Source organism: Procambarus clarkii, chromosome 13 (genome assembly GCF_040958095.1).
Source record: "Procambarus clarkii isolate CNS0578487 chromosome 13, FALCON_Pclarkii_2.0, whole genome shotgun sequence".
NCBI classification, from domain to species: Eukaryota; Metazoa; Arthropoda; class Malacostraca; order Decapoda; family Cambaridae; genus Procambarus; species Procambarus clarkii.
In genome coordinates, this window is record NC_091162.1 from 49,669,779 (window position 1) to 49,684,026 (window position 14,248).

General features: G+C 43.3%; 1 protein-coding gene across 1 annotated transcript in view; it reads right to left on the bottom strand.

The window, feature by feature from the left end:
• Positions 1 to 11,870: 11,870 nt before the first annotated feature.
• Positions 11,871 to 14,248, bottom strand: part of LOC138364307 (leukocyte elastase inhibitor-like) — a 58,916-nt gene continuing 56,538 nt past the window's right edge. Inside the window, exon 6 of the mRNA XM_069323908.1 lies at positions 11,871 to 13,892. Within this exon, the coding sequence (XP_069180009.1) occupies positions 13,617 to 13,892 (276 nt within the window). The 3' untranslated portion in view covers positions 11,871 to 13,616. The remainder of the gene's footprint in view (positions 13,893 to 14,248) is intronic.

The window sequence follows — 14,248 nt, forward strand, 5'->3', positions numbered from 1 at the left end:
CGGCTTAAAGAGTCATATCAGCTCTCCCTACTGATTCTCTGAGGTTCAGGGAGTCTAATGATATATGTGGCGACCAGACCGGCTGCCAGTTAAGGGAAGGAAGTTATATTATAAGTTGTAAATAAAGGAAAATTGGCGCCCTGTTATAAAATGAAGCAGTATCCCCTACGGCAGATATGACCTTTTGGAAGGGACATTAGTCGGTCGCGGATTGGTCGACGTAGGTCGCGGGCGACCAATCAGGGCCCGCCATGACATCACCGAGTGCCCCGGGCGGCGCCAACAACAGAGTTGTTCTCACCTTGGAAGCGACAGGACGCGCCTCGGTCTGCTTTCAAGGATTGGAGGCTCTGCAAGCCTTGTTCAGTGGATTGAGCTGGCCATCGCAGCCCATCATAGTTATTGGAGACCCTGCGCTTCTGGGAAGCAAAAGAGGAACCAAGTTCAGTGAGCAGAGAAGTGCCAAACTTGGAAAATAGTCGGCGACGACGCTGGGCGGCGCCGCTGGCTGGACGTTGAGGTCTGGAAGGTGGGCGGGCAGGCCTAGCTGTGACTGGGGTCACATCCACTGAGAATCTTGGAAGGACGACACCGTGCCTAGGACAAGGAGCAATGCCTTGTGGGAGAGGCGAGTGTGGGGAAAAATAGTGATTAGCTCAGCGCCCATCGATGAACCAGGATTGGGGCAGCTGAATCTCAGGGATTGGAACGGCGACGACGCGAAGGCTTCACGACACCTGAGGACCTGTGGAACGTCCTGGATCGTCAAGGATCGACCCAAGGAAGCGTGGGAACCTCACACCATCGAGGGACAGGCGTCGTGAGCCAGGAATGTAAGGTAGATCATTTTCCCTCCCATTACCCCTTGTATGAGTAGGCTAGTTAGGCCACAATATTTACTTGTGTATGTGGCAGCAAGACTTTATTACTTTAATAGTAGAATAGGCTGCAAAGCAGCTTGTGTCCAGGACTGTCAGAGAGGACAGTGTGTATGGATGGCAGGACAGTGAAGAAGAGGTGCCGACGTGGTGAAGAGGCCCTCCTGTGAGAGTGTGAGACTCCTGTCTTCCTGCCCAGTTGAAGGAGTGTTGGAGGTCGTGGAAGAAGAGGCTGACGATCTCCAGACTCATTATCCATATTCCATATTCATGTATTACTTGCGATTGTGTGTGTGTGTTCATGTAATTTGCATCAGTAAATCCACACATTTTATTACTGTGTTTGAGTGTGCCTCCATTTATGATATTTCTCTATGAGCATACATTTCTGGCTACAAACAATATATAATACACCCACTGAACTGCATTGCTGGGGTGCAGATATAATAACCCAGCTGGCGACCTTGCTAAGAGGAAGATAGAGAAGACAGGCGGGAAAGGAGTTCCTGCAACCTTTTTTTGTCTGGCAGGCAAGGCTCAGGGAGGTTATGGTTATAAGGTAAGCCTGAGTCTTCCTTCACTCCCCCACGGGTCTAGGCCGGAACTGTTAACAGCAGTTTCCCCGTGTTTGACTGAAGGGCTTCCAGGGTGAATCAGTGGCACCCCCTTTTGTGGTGAAAGCAAAGACCTGCGGAGGTGGGCATTGTTGGTCCTATCTTGTGTGACCAAGGAGACTCCGGTGAATCCCGGGAGTCGGAGGGGCTGAGTATTTGGGCCTTTTGAGCCCCTAGCAGTTCAGTGTTAGCAGAGCCCCGGACCGCCCACCCCCACGTGACAATATATATATATATATATATATATATATATATATATATATATATATATATATATATATATATATATATATATATGTCGTACCTAGTAGCCAGAACTCACTTTTCAGCCTACAATGCAAGGCCCGATTTGCCTAATAAGCCAAGTTTTCATGAATTAATATATTTTCTCTAATTTTTTTCTTATGAAATGATAAAGCAACCCATTTCATTATGTAAGAGGTCAATTTTTTTTATTGGAGTTAAAATTAACGTAGATATATGACAGAACCTAACCAACCCTACCTAACCTAACCTAACCTATCTCTATAGGTTAGGTTAGGTTAGGTAGCCGAAAAAGTTAGGTTAGGTTAGGTTAGGTAGGTTAGGTAGTCGAAAAGCAATTAATTCATGAAAACTTGGCTTATTAGGCAAATCGGGCCTTGTATAGTAGGCTGAGAAGTGAGTTCTGGCTACTAGGTACGACATATATATATATATATATATATATATATATATATATATATATATATATATATATATATATATATATATTGTGACGATAATCTCCTTCAAGAGATTGAGCCTGCTCTTCCCTCCAAAATTACGTCTTCACAATTATATAAAAGACTATGGAAGAAATGTCCAACAACGACAACAACACCAGCACCAGCAAGGCTTGCAAGGGTGAGCAGAAACGTATGCAGCCCGCCACCTGTTCGGACCCAAATCACCAAACTACCCGTTGATCGCTACGGCTCCGCTGATTGGTCGCCGGTCTGGCTGCACCTGCACTCGCCCCCCAATACTACCCGATGTCTGGGGTCGCCCCAACATCAGTCTTCAGAATGTTCCGTGCTTTCGTAGCCAGCACTCCTCCCAGCTAGACGTTAGCGTGTACTGAGAGAGGTGGTGGCTTTAAGCCAATATTCCAGCACCTCCCACTTACTGTTGTATTGCACTTCTTGTTATTTTGCCTTAACGTAACTTTTCATTGTGTCATTTAAGTATTCTTATTATTTTGATTCATTGATTTTATTATACATATTTGTTTGTGCATTATTTTCATGTTTTGATTTATTTAACGTAATTAAAATTTCATTGTTAAAGTTTACTTGTGTTTTGTGTGTCTTCTCCTTACCTTACCACAGACGAAGTTCCAGTTTTTCTATTTTTTTTTATAACTATGTGACGAGGCCATACCCCTAGCCTTGAACAGCCGAACACCAACGCGTTACCGTCACAAGTTATATGGGGGCCTGTCCTAGGAGCCTCACTCAGGTACTGGTGCCAAGTGGTAATTTATGGTAAGCGTATTTAACTTTGTTAACGTAGCTTTACTATTTTTCATTCAATTTCATTTTTTATAAGGTGCGGTGTATTGTGCATTACGAGAGTAACATATAGTGAAGGTGAGACAACTTTGGATTACGTGGTGACTGTAGGCCGCAGTCATACTCTTAATTGGTCATCTCTCCCTCCTTGTTATTACTCGTATTTACCATCTATGTCCCTTGAATATTTCTCATTCTGACAGATCATCATATTGGTACCCTGGTACTGTGGTCTGCCCCGGGTCAAGAGTACCCAATCTTCTGCAATCTGACTGTAGGAGGACAAGAGGGCCATAGTTCCTCTAGCTCGAACTTTAGTTGCTGAATTGGGACCTCAGCAGCAGTTCTCGTCACCAGTTGACACCTCGCACCCCTACACGTCAGTCAGAGATGATGATACATACAACGGTAGGGAATTAGCTTATTTTTTCAGAGCACAAAAGTTCGCTAATTCTGTAAGTATCATATTAAATTCAGTGGGAAAAACTTGCTTTATGTCCTATAGAGACTTGGCAAGGTATGCCTACATCCTTGGACTACCAATTTTACTTTTGAAGCATTTAACTGTTTCATTTGTTTTCGAAACTTTGTTTCATTTGTTAGTAGGATTTTCTTGCCCTTATTCTCTTACATGAGTACCGGGTACAAGATTTCCTGCGCCCTTGATTTAATTTAATATCTTTCACTTAACGTTAATTGTTAAAGATCACACAGGATAGGTACCAGTTGCCACGTTGTCCTGTTTCTGACATTTCATTATTGAACATTCGTGTACCTTTATTTGCTAATTTCACCATGTTTCGTCTCCAAACTTTCCGTGCAAATCCAGCAGGTGAAATAGGGACTTTGAGTCGTGCCAAGAGGACTGAACTACAAACTCTTGCACATGAGTATCAACTAGAAGTTCCCTACCAAGCCAACAAAAATGACCTACACAACCTGTTGCTGGATTACTATTTAGAGCAAGGTAAGATAGACTCTGAAACTCATGAAACTTACTATATTGCAGAGAAAACTGACTTGGCTACGATGAAACTTAAACTAGAGCTGGCCAAGATTGAACGTGAGCAGCAAAGAGAAGCAGCTGCCATACGAAGGGAAGAGCACGAACGCGAAGCTGCCTTGAGGAGAGACGAACAAGAACGTGAAGCTGCCTTGAGGAGAGACGAACAAGAACGTGAAGCTGCCTTGAGGAGAGACGAACAAGAACGCGAAGCTGCCTTGAGGAGAGAAGAACACGAACGCGAGGTCGCATTACTCCGTGAACGTGAAAGAGTACAGCTTGAAACCAAACAACGCGAGTTGGAAATACAACGCGAACATGACAAGCAACAAGCGACTCTGGCTCTAGAGTGTCGTCAACGCGAAATCTCCTTGGAAACTTCACACTTCACCCAACGCCAGCAAGCTACTGCAAATCTTCCCGTCAGTTTTAATATATCACATGCAAGTAAGTTAATGCCATCCTTTGTAGAAGCAGAAGTTGATGTTTTTTTCACCACCTTTGAAACCCTTGCTAATCAACTCAGTTGGCCTGTCAACCAATGGGCCACACTTCTCAGAGTCCATCTTACAGGTAGAGCTGCAGTCACACTCAGTACTTTGGCGTCTGAGAATGACTACTACACTCTGAAACAAGCAGTGTTGGACGCCTACCTCCTCTCTACTGAAAGTTATAGAAGGAAATTCCGTGACCACCTGAAGGCAAGTACCACTACCTTCCTCGAGTTTGCTAACACGAAACGGAGGTATTTCATGAAATGGCTGGAAGCAGCACATGTCTCTACTTTTACAGAACTCGTGAACCTGATGCTTGTTGAAGAATTCTTGAGACGTGTGCCGCCTCCTGTCCGCCTCTACTTAGCAGATAAAGAAGAAACCGACTACCTGAAGTGTGCTAAGTCGGCTGACACTTACAGCCTCATCCACCGGCTGACACCTGAACCATCCTCCAGTAAGAAGTCGTGGTACAGTTACGAGAAGGTGAGCCCCGATCAAGCTGGTTCACAACTGTACTGCAAGTATTGTAGACTCTATGGACATACCATAGACAAGTGTGGTAAGTCTCAATACAAGGGAACCACTGACCAACAACGACCCAAACCAACTCCTCCTAAGTCCGGTAAGCCTGTGATGAATGTTGGTGTTGATGTTAATGATCTTTCTCTTTTCAGTAACCACCTGTATACTGGAACTGTCTCTGCCAACGGTTCAAATCCGGAGGGACGTTTCAAATTGAAGATCTTGAGGGACACAGCGGCTCTACAATCGATCATCTTGAAGTCTGCTGTGCCCAACATAGTCTACACCGGGGAAACAGTCTTCATCACTGACCTCACTGCTACCACTCCATACCCTCTCGCCAGAGTCCACCTGGATTGTCCCTACGTGAACGGGGAAGTCCAAGTCGCCGTCAGGGAAAAGCCTTTTCCCATGCCTGGAGTGCAACTTCTCCTAGGCAACGACTTGGCAGAAGACCTGCAACCAACCAACCTGATCGTCATGGACAAACCCCAGGTGTGTAACTCTGTGCCAAGTAACCCTATTCTTGAGTATGTTCCAGCAGAGGTTCAAGAGAGTGATGATGTTTCTCCTCCGGTTCTCGTGACCACCCGTGCACAAGCCGCACGTCCACAGCCAGCTGACTCTACTGCTACCGCTGTCCCTCAAGACCCTCAGAAACTACCCCCGCATCTGACCAAGTTGGAGTTCCGTAAGTTGCAGAGGGAAGATCTTACTTTAACACCATTGTTTTTCCAGGCTGAGACTCAACCCGACAGTATTCCTGGGTTCTTCCTAGAGAACGACTTGCTCTACCGCCGATATAGACCCAGTAAACTGAAGGAGGAGGACGATTGGGCCAACACCGAACAACTTGTGATTCCCACCAGCCTGCGGCCCACTATTCTACACCTGGCCCACGGATCATTCTCCCACTACGGCTTCAACAAGACTTACCATGGGATTCGTCAAGACTACTACTGGCCAGGTATGGTAAATAACGTCAAACAGTACGTAAAACAGTGTCATACATGTCAGATGGCAGGCAAACCGAACGTCTCCATTCCCAGAGCACCACTGATTCCCATACAGGTGCCTGCGGAACCTTTCCACAGACTCATAATAGACTGTGTTGGTCCTTTACCTCGGACCAGTTCAGGTAACGCCTACATCCTAACCATCCTGTGTCCTACCACCAGATTTCCCATAGCAGTGCCAGTGAAGAACATCACGGCTGCTACGGTTATCAAACATCTACTGAAGATCTTCACTCAATACGGATTTCCCAGGGAGATTCAAAGTGACTGTGGCACCAACTTCACCAGTGATCTCTTCAAAAGAACACTGGAGGAGTTCAACATCAAACAGGTATTGTCCAGCCCCTATCATCCTGCTTCACAGGGTTCTCTTGAACGTAGTCATCAGACCATCAAAGCACTCTTGAAAAAGTTTTGTAGTGAAACCTCAAAGGATTGGGATAAGCAGATTGACCTAATAATGTGTATTTTCAGAAGTCTCCCCAATGAGTCCCTAGGAGTATCTCCTTATGAGATGCTCTACGGCCGTAAGTGCCGTACTCCCCTTAAGGCTTTCAAAGACTCTCTCAGAGATGCCACCTTCAGTGAGCATCAGAATGTGCCCCAGTTTCTTCAAAACCTTCAGCACATTCTAGAGAGAGTCCACCGCTTTGCCCATGATAATCTATTGAAAGCCCAGGTGAGAATGAAGACTCATTACGACCAGACCAGCAAAGTAAGAAAATTCAAGCCGGGAGACTTCGTCCTTGCTTATTTCCCTATCCCAGGTTCACCTTTACAAAACAAATTTTCAGGACCCTACTGCGTCAAAGAGTGCAGAAACAACAACGCATACGTCATAGAGACTCCAGATAGGCGGCGGAAGACCCAGCTGTGCCACGTCAACCTCCTGAAGCAATATAATGGTACTCCTCCCACTGTCTTGACTAATTATTCCACATTCACAGAACCCTACATCCACAGTGAGACCATCCCGGCTTCTTCTCCCGAAAGCACTGACAAGGAGTCGGCGCCTTCTAATTCCAAAATCCTTAATGATCTTCCCAAATGCTTTCAGGATAATACTCGTGCTCCTATGCCCTCTTCTAATTCCACTCTCACCTCGTCAGATAAGCCCTTCATCCTCCATGTCGACGCCAATGGTACCGACGTGGGTGGTGTCGTGATGCAGCAACGAGGCGAGAAGAATACACTTGTCAGCGACTACTGCTACAAGGATCTACGGAACAATTGGCAAGGAGCTACTCTTCCTCATCCTGAAGCTTCAGCACTTCACTCCACACCTGAAAAGTGCTCGGTCCACCATCAATACGGACCACACCACCCTACACCTCCTGCAGCACGCCCACTTCTCATCTCAACGTCTTCTACTATGGGCTTGCTACCTGCAGAAATTCAACCTGGAGACACGCTATACCAAGAGTCTGACAACATCTTAGCCCATGATCTCTCCAGAGTTTATGAAGTAGAAGCGACTCCATCCATTACTCCACCACATAACGACGTACTTCTTCCAGAACCGCAGGCTTCGGGGGAGAGTTGTGACGATAATCTCCTTCAAGAGATTGAGCCTGCTCTTCCCTCCAAAATTACGTCTTCACAATTATATAAAAGACTATGGAAGAAATGTCCAACAACGACAACAACACCAGCACCAGCAAGGCTTGCAAGGGTGAGCAGAAACGTATGCAGCCCGCCACCTGTTCGGACCCAAATCACCAAACTACCCGTTGATCGCTACGGCTCCGCTGATTGGTCGCCGGTCTGGCTGCACCTGCACTCGCCCCCCAATACTACCCGATGTCTGGGGTCGCCCCAACATCAGTCTTCAGAATGTTCCGTGCTTTCGTAGCCAGCACTCCTCCCAGCTAGACGTTAGCGTGTACTGAGAGAGGTGGTGGCTTTAAGCCAATATTCCAGCACCTCCCACTTACTGTTGTATTGCACTTCTTGTTATTTTGCCTTAACGTAACTTTTCATTGTGTCATTTAAGTATTCTTATTATTTTGATTCATTGATTTTATTATACATATTTGTTTGTGCATTATTTTCATGTTTTGATTTATTTAACGTAATTAAAATTTCATTGTTAAAGTTTACTTGTGTTTTGTGTGTCTTCTCCTTACCTTACCACAGACGAAGTTCCAGTTTTTCTATTTTTTTTTATAACTATGTGACGAGGCCATACCCCTAGCCTTGAACAGCCGAACACCAACGCGTTACCGTCACAATATATATATATATATGTCGTACCTAGTAGCCGAAACGCATTTCTCAGCCTAATATGCAAGGCCCGATTTGCCTTATAAGCCAAGTTTTCCTGAATTAATATATTTTCTCTATTTTTTTTCTTATGAAATGATAAAGCTACCCATTTCATTATGTAAGAGGTCAATTTTTTTTATTGCAGTTAAAATTAACGTAGATATATGACCAAACCTAACCAACCCTACCTAACCTAACCTAACCTATCTTTATAGGTTAGGTTAGGTTAGGTAGCCGAAAAAGTTAGGTTAGGTTAGGTTAGGTAGGTTAAGTAGTCGAAAAAACATTAATTCATGAAAACTTGGCTTATTAGGCAAATTGGGCCTTGCATAGTAGGCTGAGAAGTGCGTTCTGGCTACTAGGTACGACATATATATATATATATATATATATATATATATATATATATGTCGTACCTAGTAGCCAGAACTCACTTCTCAGCCTACTATTCAAGGCCCGATTTGCCTAATAAGCCAAGTTTTCATGAATTAATTGTTTTTCGACTACCTAACCTACCTAACCTAACCTAACCTAACTTTTTCGGCTACCTAACCAAACCTAACCTATAAAGATAGGTTAGGTTAGGTTAGGTAGGGTTGGTTAGGTTCGGTCATATATCTACGTTAATTTTAACTCCAGTAAAAAAAAATTGACCTCATACATAATGAAATGGGTAGCTTTATCATTTCATAAGAAAAAAATTAGAGAAAATATATTAATTCAGGAAAACTTGGCTTATTAGGCAAATCGGGCCTTGAATAGTAGGCCAAAAAGTGAGTTCTGGCTACTAGGTACGACATATATATATATATATATATATATATATATATATATATATATATATTGTACCTTGTAGCCAGAACGCAGTTCTTGGCCTACTATGCAAGGATCGATTTGCATAATAAGCCAAGTTTTCCAGAATATCAATATTTTTCAAATTTTCTTCTTATGAAATGATAATGCTATTAATTGCATTATGTATGAGCTAATTTTTTTTAGATTTTAGTTAAAACTAACGTAGATATATGACCGAACCTAACCAACCCTACCTAATCTAACCTATCCTAAGACTGGAGTTTTTCTAGGTTCCCAGCCATATTGGTGTGACCTTAAATGAGCGTGTGGATGCTGCCACTAAGGAAGCTATCCACAATTGTTCCATCTCCCGTAAAGGTGTTCCTTATTCTGACTTCTACTCAGTTATTCATTTCTCAATCCTTGCCCGTTGGCAGGGTCGTTGGTCTTCTGTTACTGGTAACAAACTGCGTGGACTTAAGGGTAGTGTGTCCCCATGGCCTTCCTCCTACCTCCGTAACCGGGGGTGGGAAACGGCTTTGGCAAGGTTACATATTGGCCATACACGTTTAACTCACGGGCACTTAGAGAAGCGCCGCCCTGCTCCTTATGGTCCAAACTGCATTGTTCCTGTCACGGACGTGGATATCCTTGTTGAATGTCTTTTCCTGGACGTGCTTTCATCTTGCTTCCCAACTGTCTCTCGCGGTCACCTGTCCCTATATAGCATCCTTGGTGAATCAGACACATTTGATATCATTTGCCTTATGCACTTTTGTTCTTGTATTGGCATCCTAAGTAATATTTAGCCCCTTTTGAATATCCAGCATTTGATGATGCTACATTGTCTCCTCAGCTTGTTGCCATCTTTTGATAATTACTTACTGAAATGAATTTCTTATTTCTAAATGAACATTAGAAATATTCAATAAATATTTCCAAAATCAGTGAATAATGATGCATATTTCTAAAATAAGTAAAAATAATTGATTTTAATTGATTATTTTCAAACTATTTACAGAGTTAGCTGGCAGCCAGTGCCAAGAATCGTCGTGGGTGGGGGGTGGGGTCTGAATGTGACCCAGGCTCGCTGTTCTCTTCTTAATTATGGCGACCCCGACAAGCCTATGTTCATCCCAAACCCCAGACCATTGTCTCTGCCAATTTGGGTGAACCTGACCCCAAACGTCTGGCCTCATACTTGACGACAGACAATGTATCTTCTAGTATAGATAAGGGTGGTACCCAGCGTTGTCCGGGTCTGTCTGTCTCCCATCTGTCCATATATTTATCTTTCCATCTACCTCTACTTAACTATATATATTCATCTATTAATCCATCCATCTATTCCTCTATACATTTATCAATCCATCCATCATCTATACATCTATTCATCTATCAATCCACTCATCTGTGTATCCATCTAGCTATCGATCTTTCTGTCCGTCTACCTAACGGCCTATTTACCACCAATCTATCCAACTGTCTGTCCACCTGTCTATCCATCCACTTAAAAATCTATTTATTCATCTATCCATCTTTCTACCAATCATGTCATCCTTATTTATTTATATATAGAAGAGTTATTTTACTATTGTACAGCCACCAGCAACCATAGCGTTTCGGGCAGGTCCTTAATCCAATGTTCCCTGGAGTACGACCCACCAAGTCGTTTAACAACCAGGTACCCATTCACTGCTGGGTGAACACAGGCTACAGTTAAAGACTGGCGCCCAGTCAATCCTCCCCGGCCATGATACAAACCCAGGGTAGATCGCTCGTCAAACGCCGGGCGTGTGTTTTAACACCGCGCCAAGGGGATTTCGATCTATTTATCCATTTATCTACTCATCCATCTATGAATAGCTCTATCAATCTATTCATCCTTCTGTCCATCCATCTATTCATCTACCTATCCATCTATCTGCCAATCTGTCCATCACTTTGTCCATCTATCCATATATCTAGCTATAAATTCATACTGCTATCTGTCCATCCATCTGTGCAGCAATTTATCCTTCAATCTATATATATATCCCTCTAGCTTTCTATCTGTTCATCTATATATTCATCTATCTATTTATCTATCTATCTATCTATCTATCTATCTATCTATCTATCTATCTATCTATCTATCTATCTATCTATCTATCTATCTGTCTGACTCTGTCTTTCTTTGTGTCTGTCTCTGTCTCTTTATCTAACTCTAGCTGTGTGTGTCACTGTCTCTGTCCACCTGCCTGTCTCTTATAAACAATACAACTGTCTAATGTGTGGGAGTTCGAGAGCGAGAGGAGTTCAGTGGTGTGAAATACAAAACAATAATAGTTACTACTTACTGTGCCACAATGCCGTTGCTTGAGAAACTTCTGACTTTGTGTAAGGATCGTGTGTTGTATGCCAGTGCGGCCAAGTTATTGACAGCACAAAATTCTAGTAATTTTCCCAAGATCAGTGAATAATGGTGAATATTACTTTAAGATTTTTTGGAGGACGAAAGGATTTTGTTTTTAAAATATAGATATGTAGATTTCCGCCAGTGCCCAAACCTATAGAGAAGGAGGAGGTGGCGTTAGCACGCTGTTCTCTTTTGACTTATGCGACCCCGACCAGCCTATGTTTATCCCTTACGCAAGACCATTCCCTCTGCAAATTTAATTTGGGTGACGGTAGCCTCAACCTTGTTACCGCCAACTTTGAACAGACAGACATTCTCTCTTATAGAATAGATGAAATAGATACGAACAATAACTTGTGACAATACTTTATTAAACATGAAACTCGAGGACAACAATAAGTGAACGTTTACTAAGATGAACTTCTCCAGCGGTTAACTGTTACACATACGAGTGTTTACTCGAGCTATTGTTTGCACTAACTAGTGTTTATCACAGCTAATGTTTACTCTAGTGTTTATCACAGCTAGTGTTTACACTTCCTAGTGTTTATCACAGCTAGTGTTTACTTTAACTAGTGTTTATCACAGCTAGTGTTTACACTAACTAGTGTTTATCACAGCTTGTGTTTTCACTATCTAGTGTTTATCACAGCTAGTGTTTACACTAACTTTTGTTTATCACAGCTATTGTTTACTATAACTAGTGTTTATCACAGTTAGTGTTTACACTTGCTAGTGTTTATCACAGCTAGTGTTTACACTTCCTAGTGTTTATCACAGCTAGTGTTTACTCTAACTAGTGTTTATCACAGCTAGTGTTTACACTAGTGTTTATCACAGCAATTGTTTACACTAACTAGTGTTTATCACAGCTTGTGTTTTCACTATCTAGTATTTATCACAGCTCGTGTTTACACTAACTAGTGTTTATCACAGCTATTGTTTACTATAACTAGTGTTTATCACAGCTAGTGTTTACACTAACTAGTGTTTATCACAGCTTGTGTTTTCACTATCTAGTGTTTATCACAGCTTGTGTTTACACTAACTAGTGTTTATCACAGCTAGTGTTTACACTAACTAGTGTTTACACTAACTAGAGTTTATCACAGCTAGTTTTTATCACAGCTAGTGTTTACACTAACTAATGTTTGTCACAACTAGTGTTTACACTAACTAGATTTCACATAAGTGAGTGTTTACACTAACTAGATTTCACATAAGTGAGTGTTTACACTAACTAGATTTCACATAAGTGAGTGTTTACACTAACTAGATTTCACATAAGTGAGTGTTTACACTAACTAGATTTCACATAAGTGAGTGTTGACACTTGAAAGTGTTGACACAAGTAAGTGTTGTAGTAGAGAGAGGATGTATACATGTGCATATATGTATTATGAGAGAAAGAGGAAGTATACACCTACGAGAGTGTGAATGTGAATAATATGTGTGAGGCAGGTATATACATGTGTGTGTGTGTATATATGTGTTGTCTATGACGGTTGCTGTGAAGAGACGTCATCCTTCACTTCTTCAAGCAACATATACTCGTCTGAAACTTAAGTTTGCGAGTTGTTCATAATTCTTTGACATCAAAGTTAAGGTCTCTGGAGTTAGGGCTTCCTGTAGACAACCAGGAAGAGTATCGAGTTAGGGCTTCCTGTAGACACCCCAAGAAAGAGTATGGTGCAAGGGCTTCCTGTAGACGCCCATGAAGAGTATGGTGTTAGGGCTTCCTGTAGACGCCCATGAAGAGTATGGTGTTAGGGCCGGTCGGCCGATCGGACAACACGCTGGACTTGTGATCCTGTGGTCCTGGGTTCGATCCCAGGCGCCGGCGAGAAACAATGGGCAGAGTTTCTTTCACCCTATGCCCCTGTTACCTAGCAGTAAAATAGGTACCTGGGTGTTAGTCAGCTGTCACGGGCTGCTTCCTGGGGGTGGAGGCCTGGTCGAGGACCGGGCCGCTGGGACACTAAAAAAAAAAAGACCCGAAGTCATCTCAAGATAACCTCAAGATAAGGGCTTCCTGTAGACACCCATGAAGAGTATGGTGTTAGGGCTACCTGTAGACACCCATGAAGAGTATGGTGTTAGGGCTTCCTGTAGACACCCATGAAGAGTATGGTGTTAGTGTGGTTGTCCCTGATGACGAAGACGAAGGGGCGGTCACATCTGAACACTCTGAGTCCAGGGCCCCGATCGATAAAGAGGGCTATGATATCAGCACCAGCATAGGAGCCCTCCTCGTTCACCTCCACCACGGCCTTGTGGATGACGGTGTTCACACTCAGGTTGGTGCCCCGGACATAGTTGGTGAGATCACTGCGGCTCGAGAACAGGTCTTCGATCCCCAGAGCTTCTAGGGCCTGTCAGGAAGATAGGAAGCGTGGTGAACACTAAGAACATGTCAGACGGGTGGGGGAACACTAAGAACATGTCAGACGGGTGGGTGAACACTAAGAACATGTCTGAAGGGTGGGTGAACACTAAGAACATGTCTGTGAGAAAGGTTGGTGAACACTAAGAACATGTCTGAAGGGTGGGTGAACACTAAGAACACGTCAGACGGGTGGGTGAACACTAAGAACATGTCAGACGGGTGGGTGAACACCAAGAACATGTCAGACGGGTGGGTGAACACCAAGAACATGTCAGACGGGTGGGTGAGCACTAACAACATCTCTGTGAGAAAGGTGAGTGAACACTTTGAACACGTCTGTGA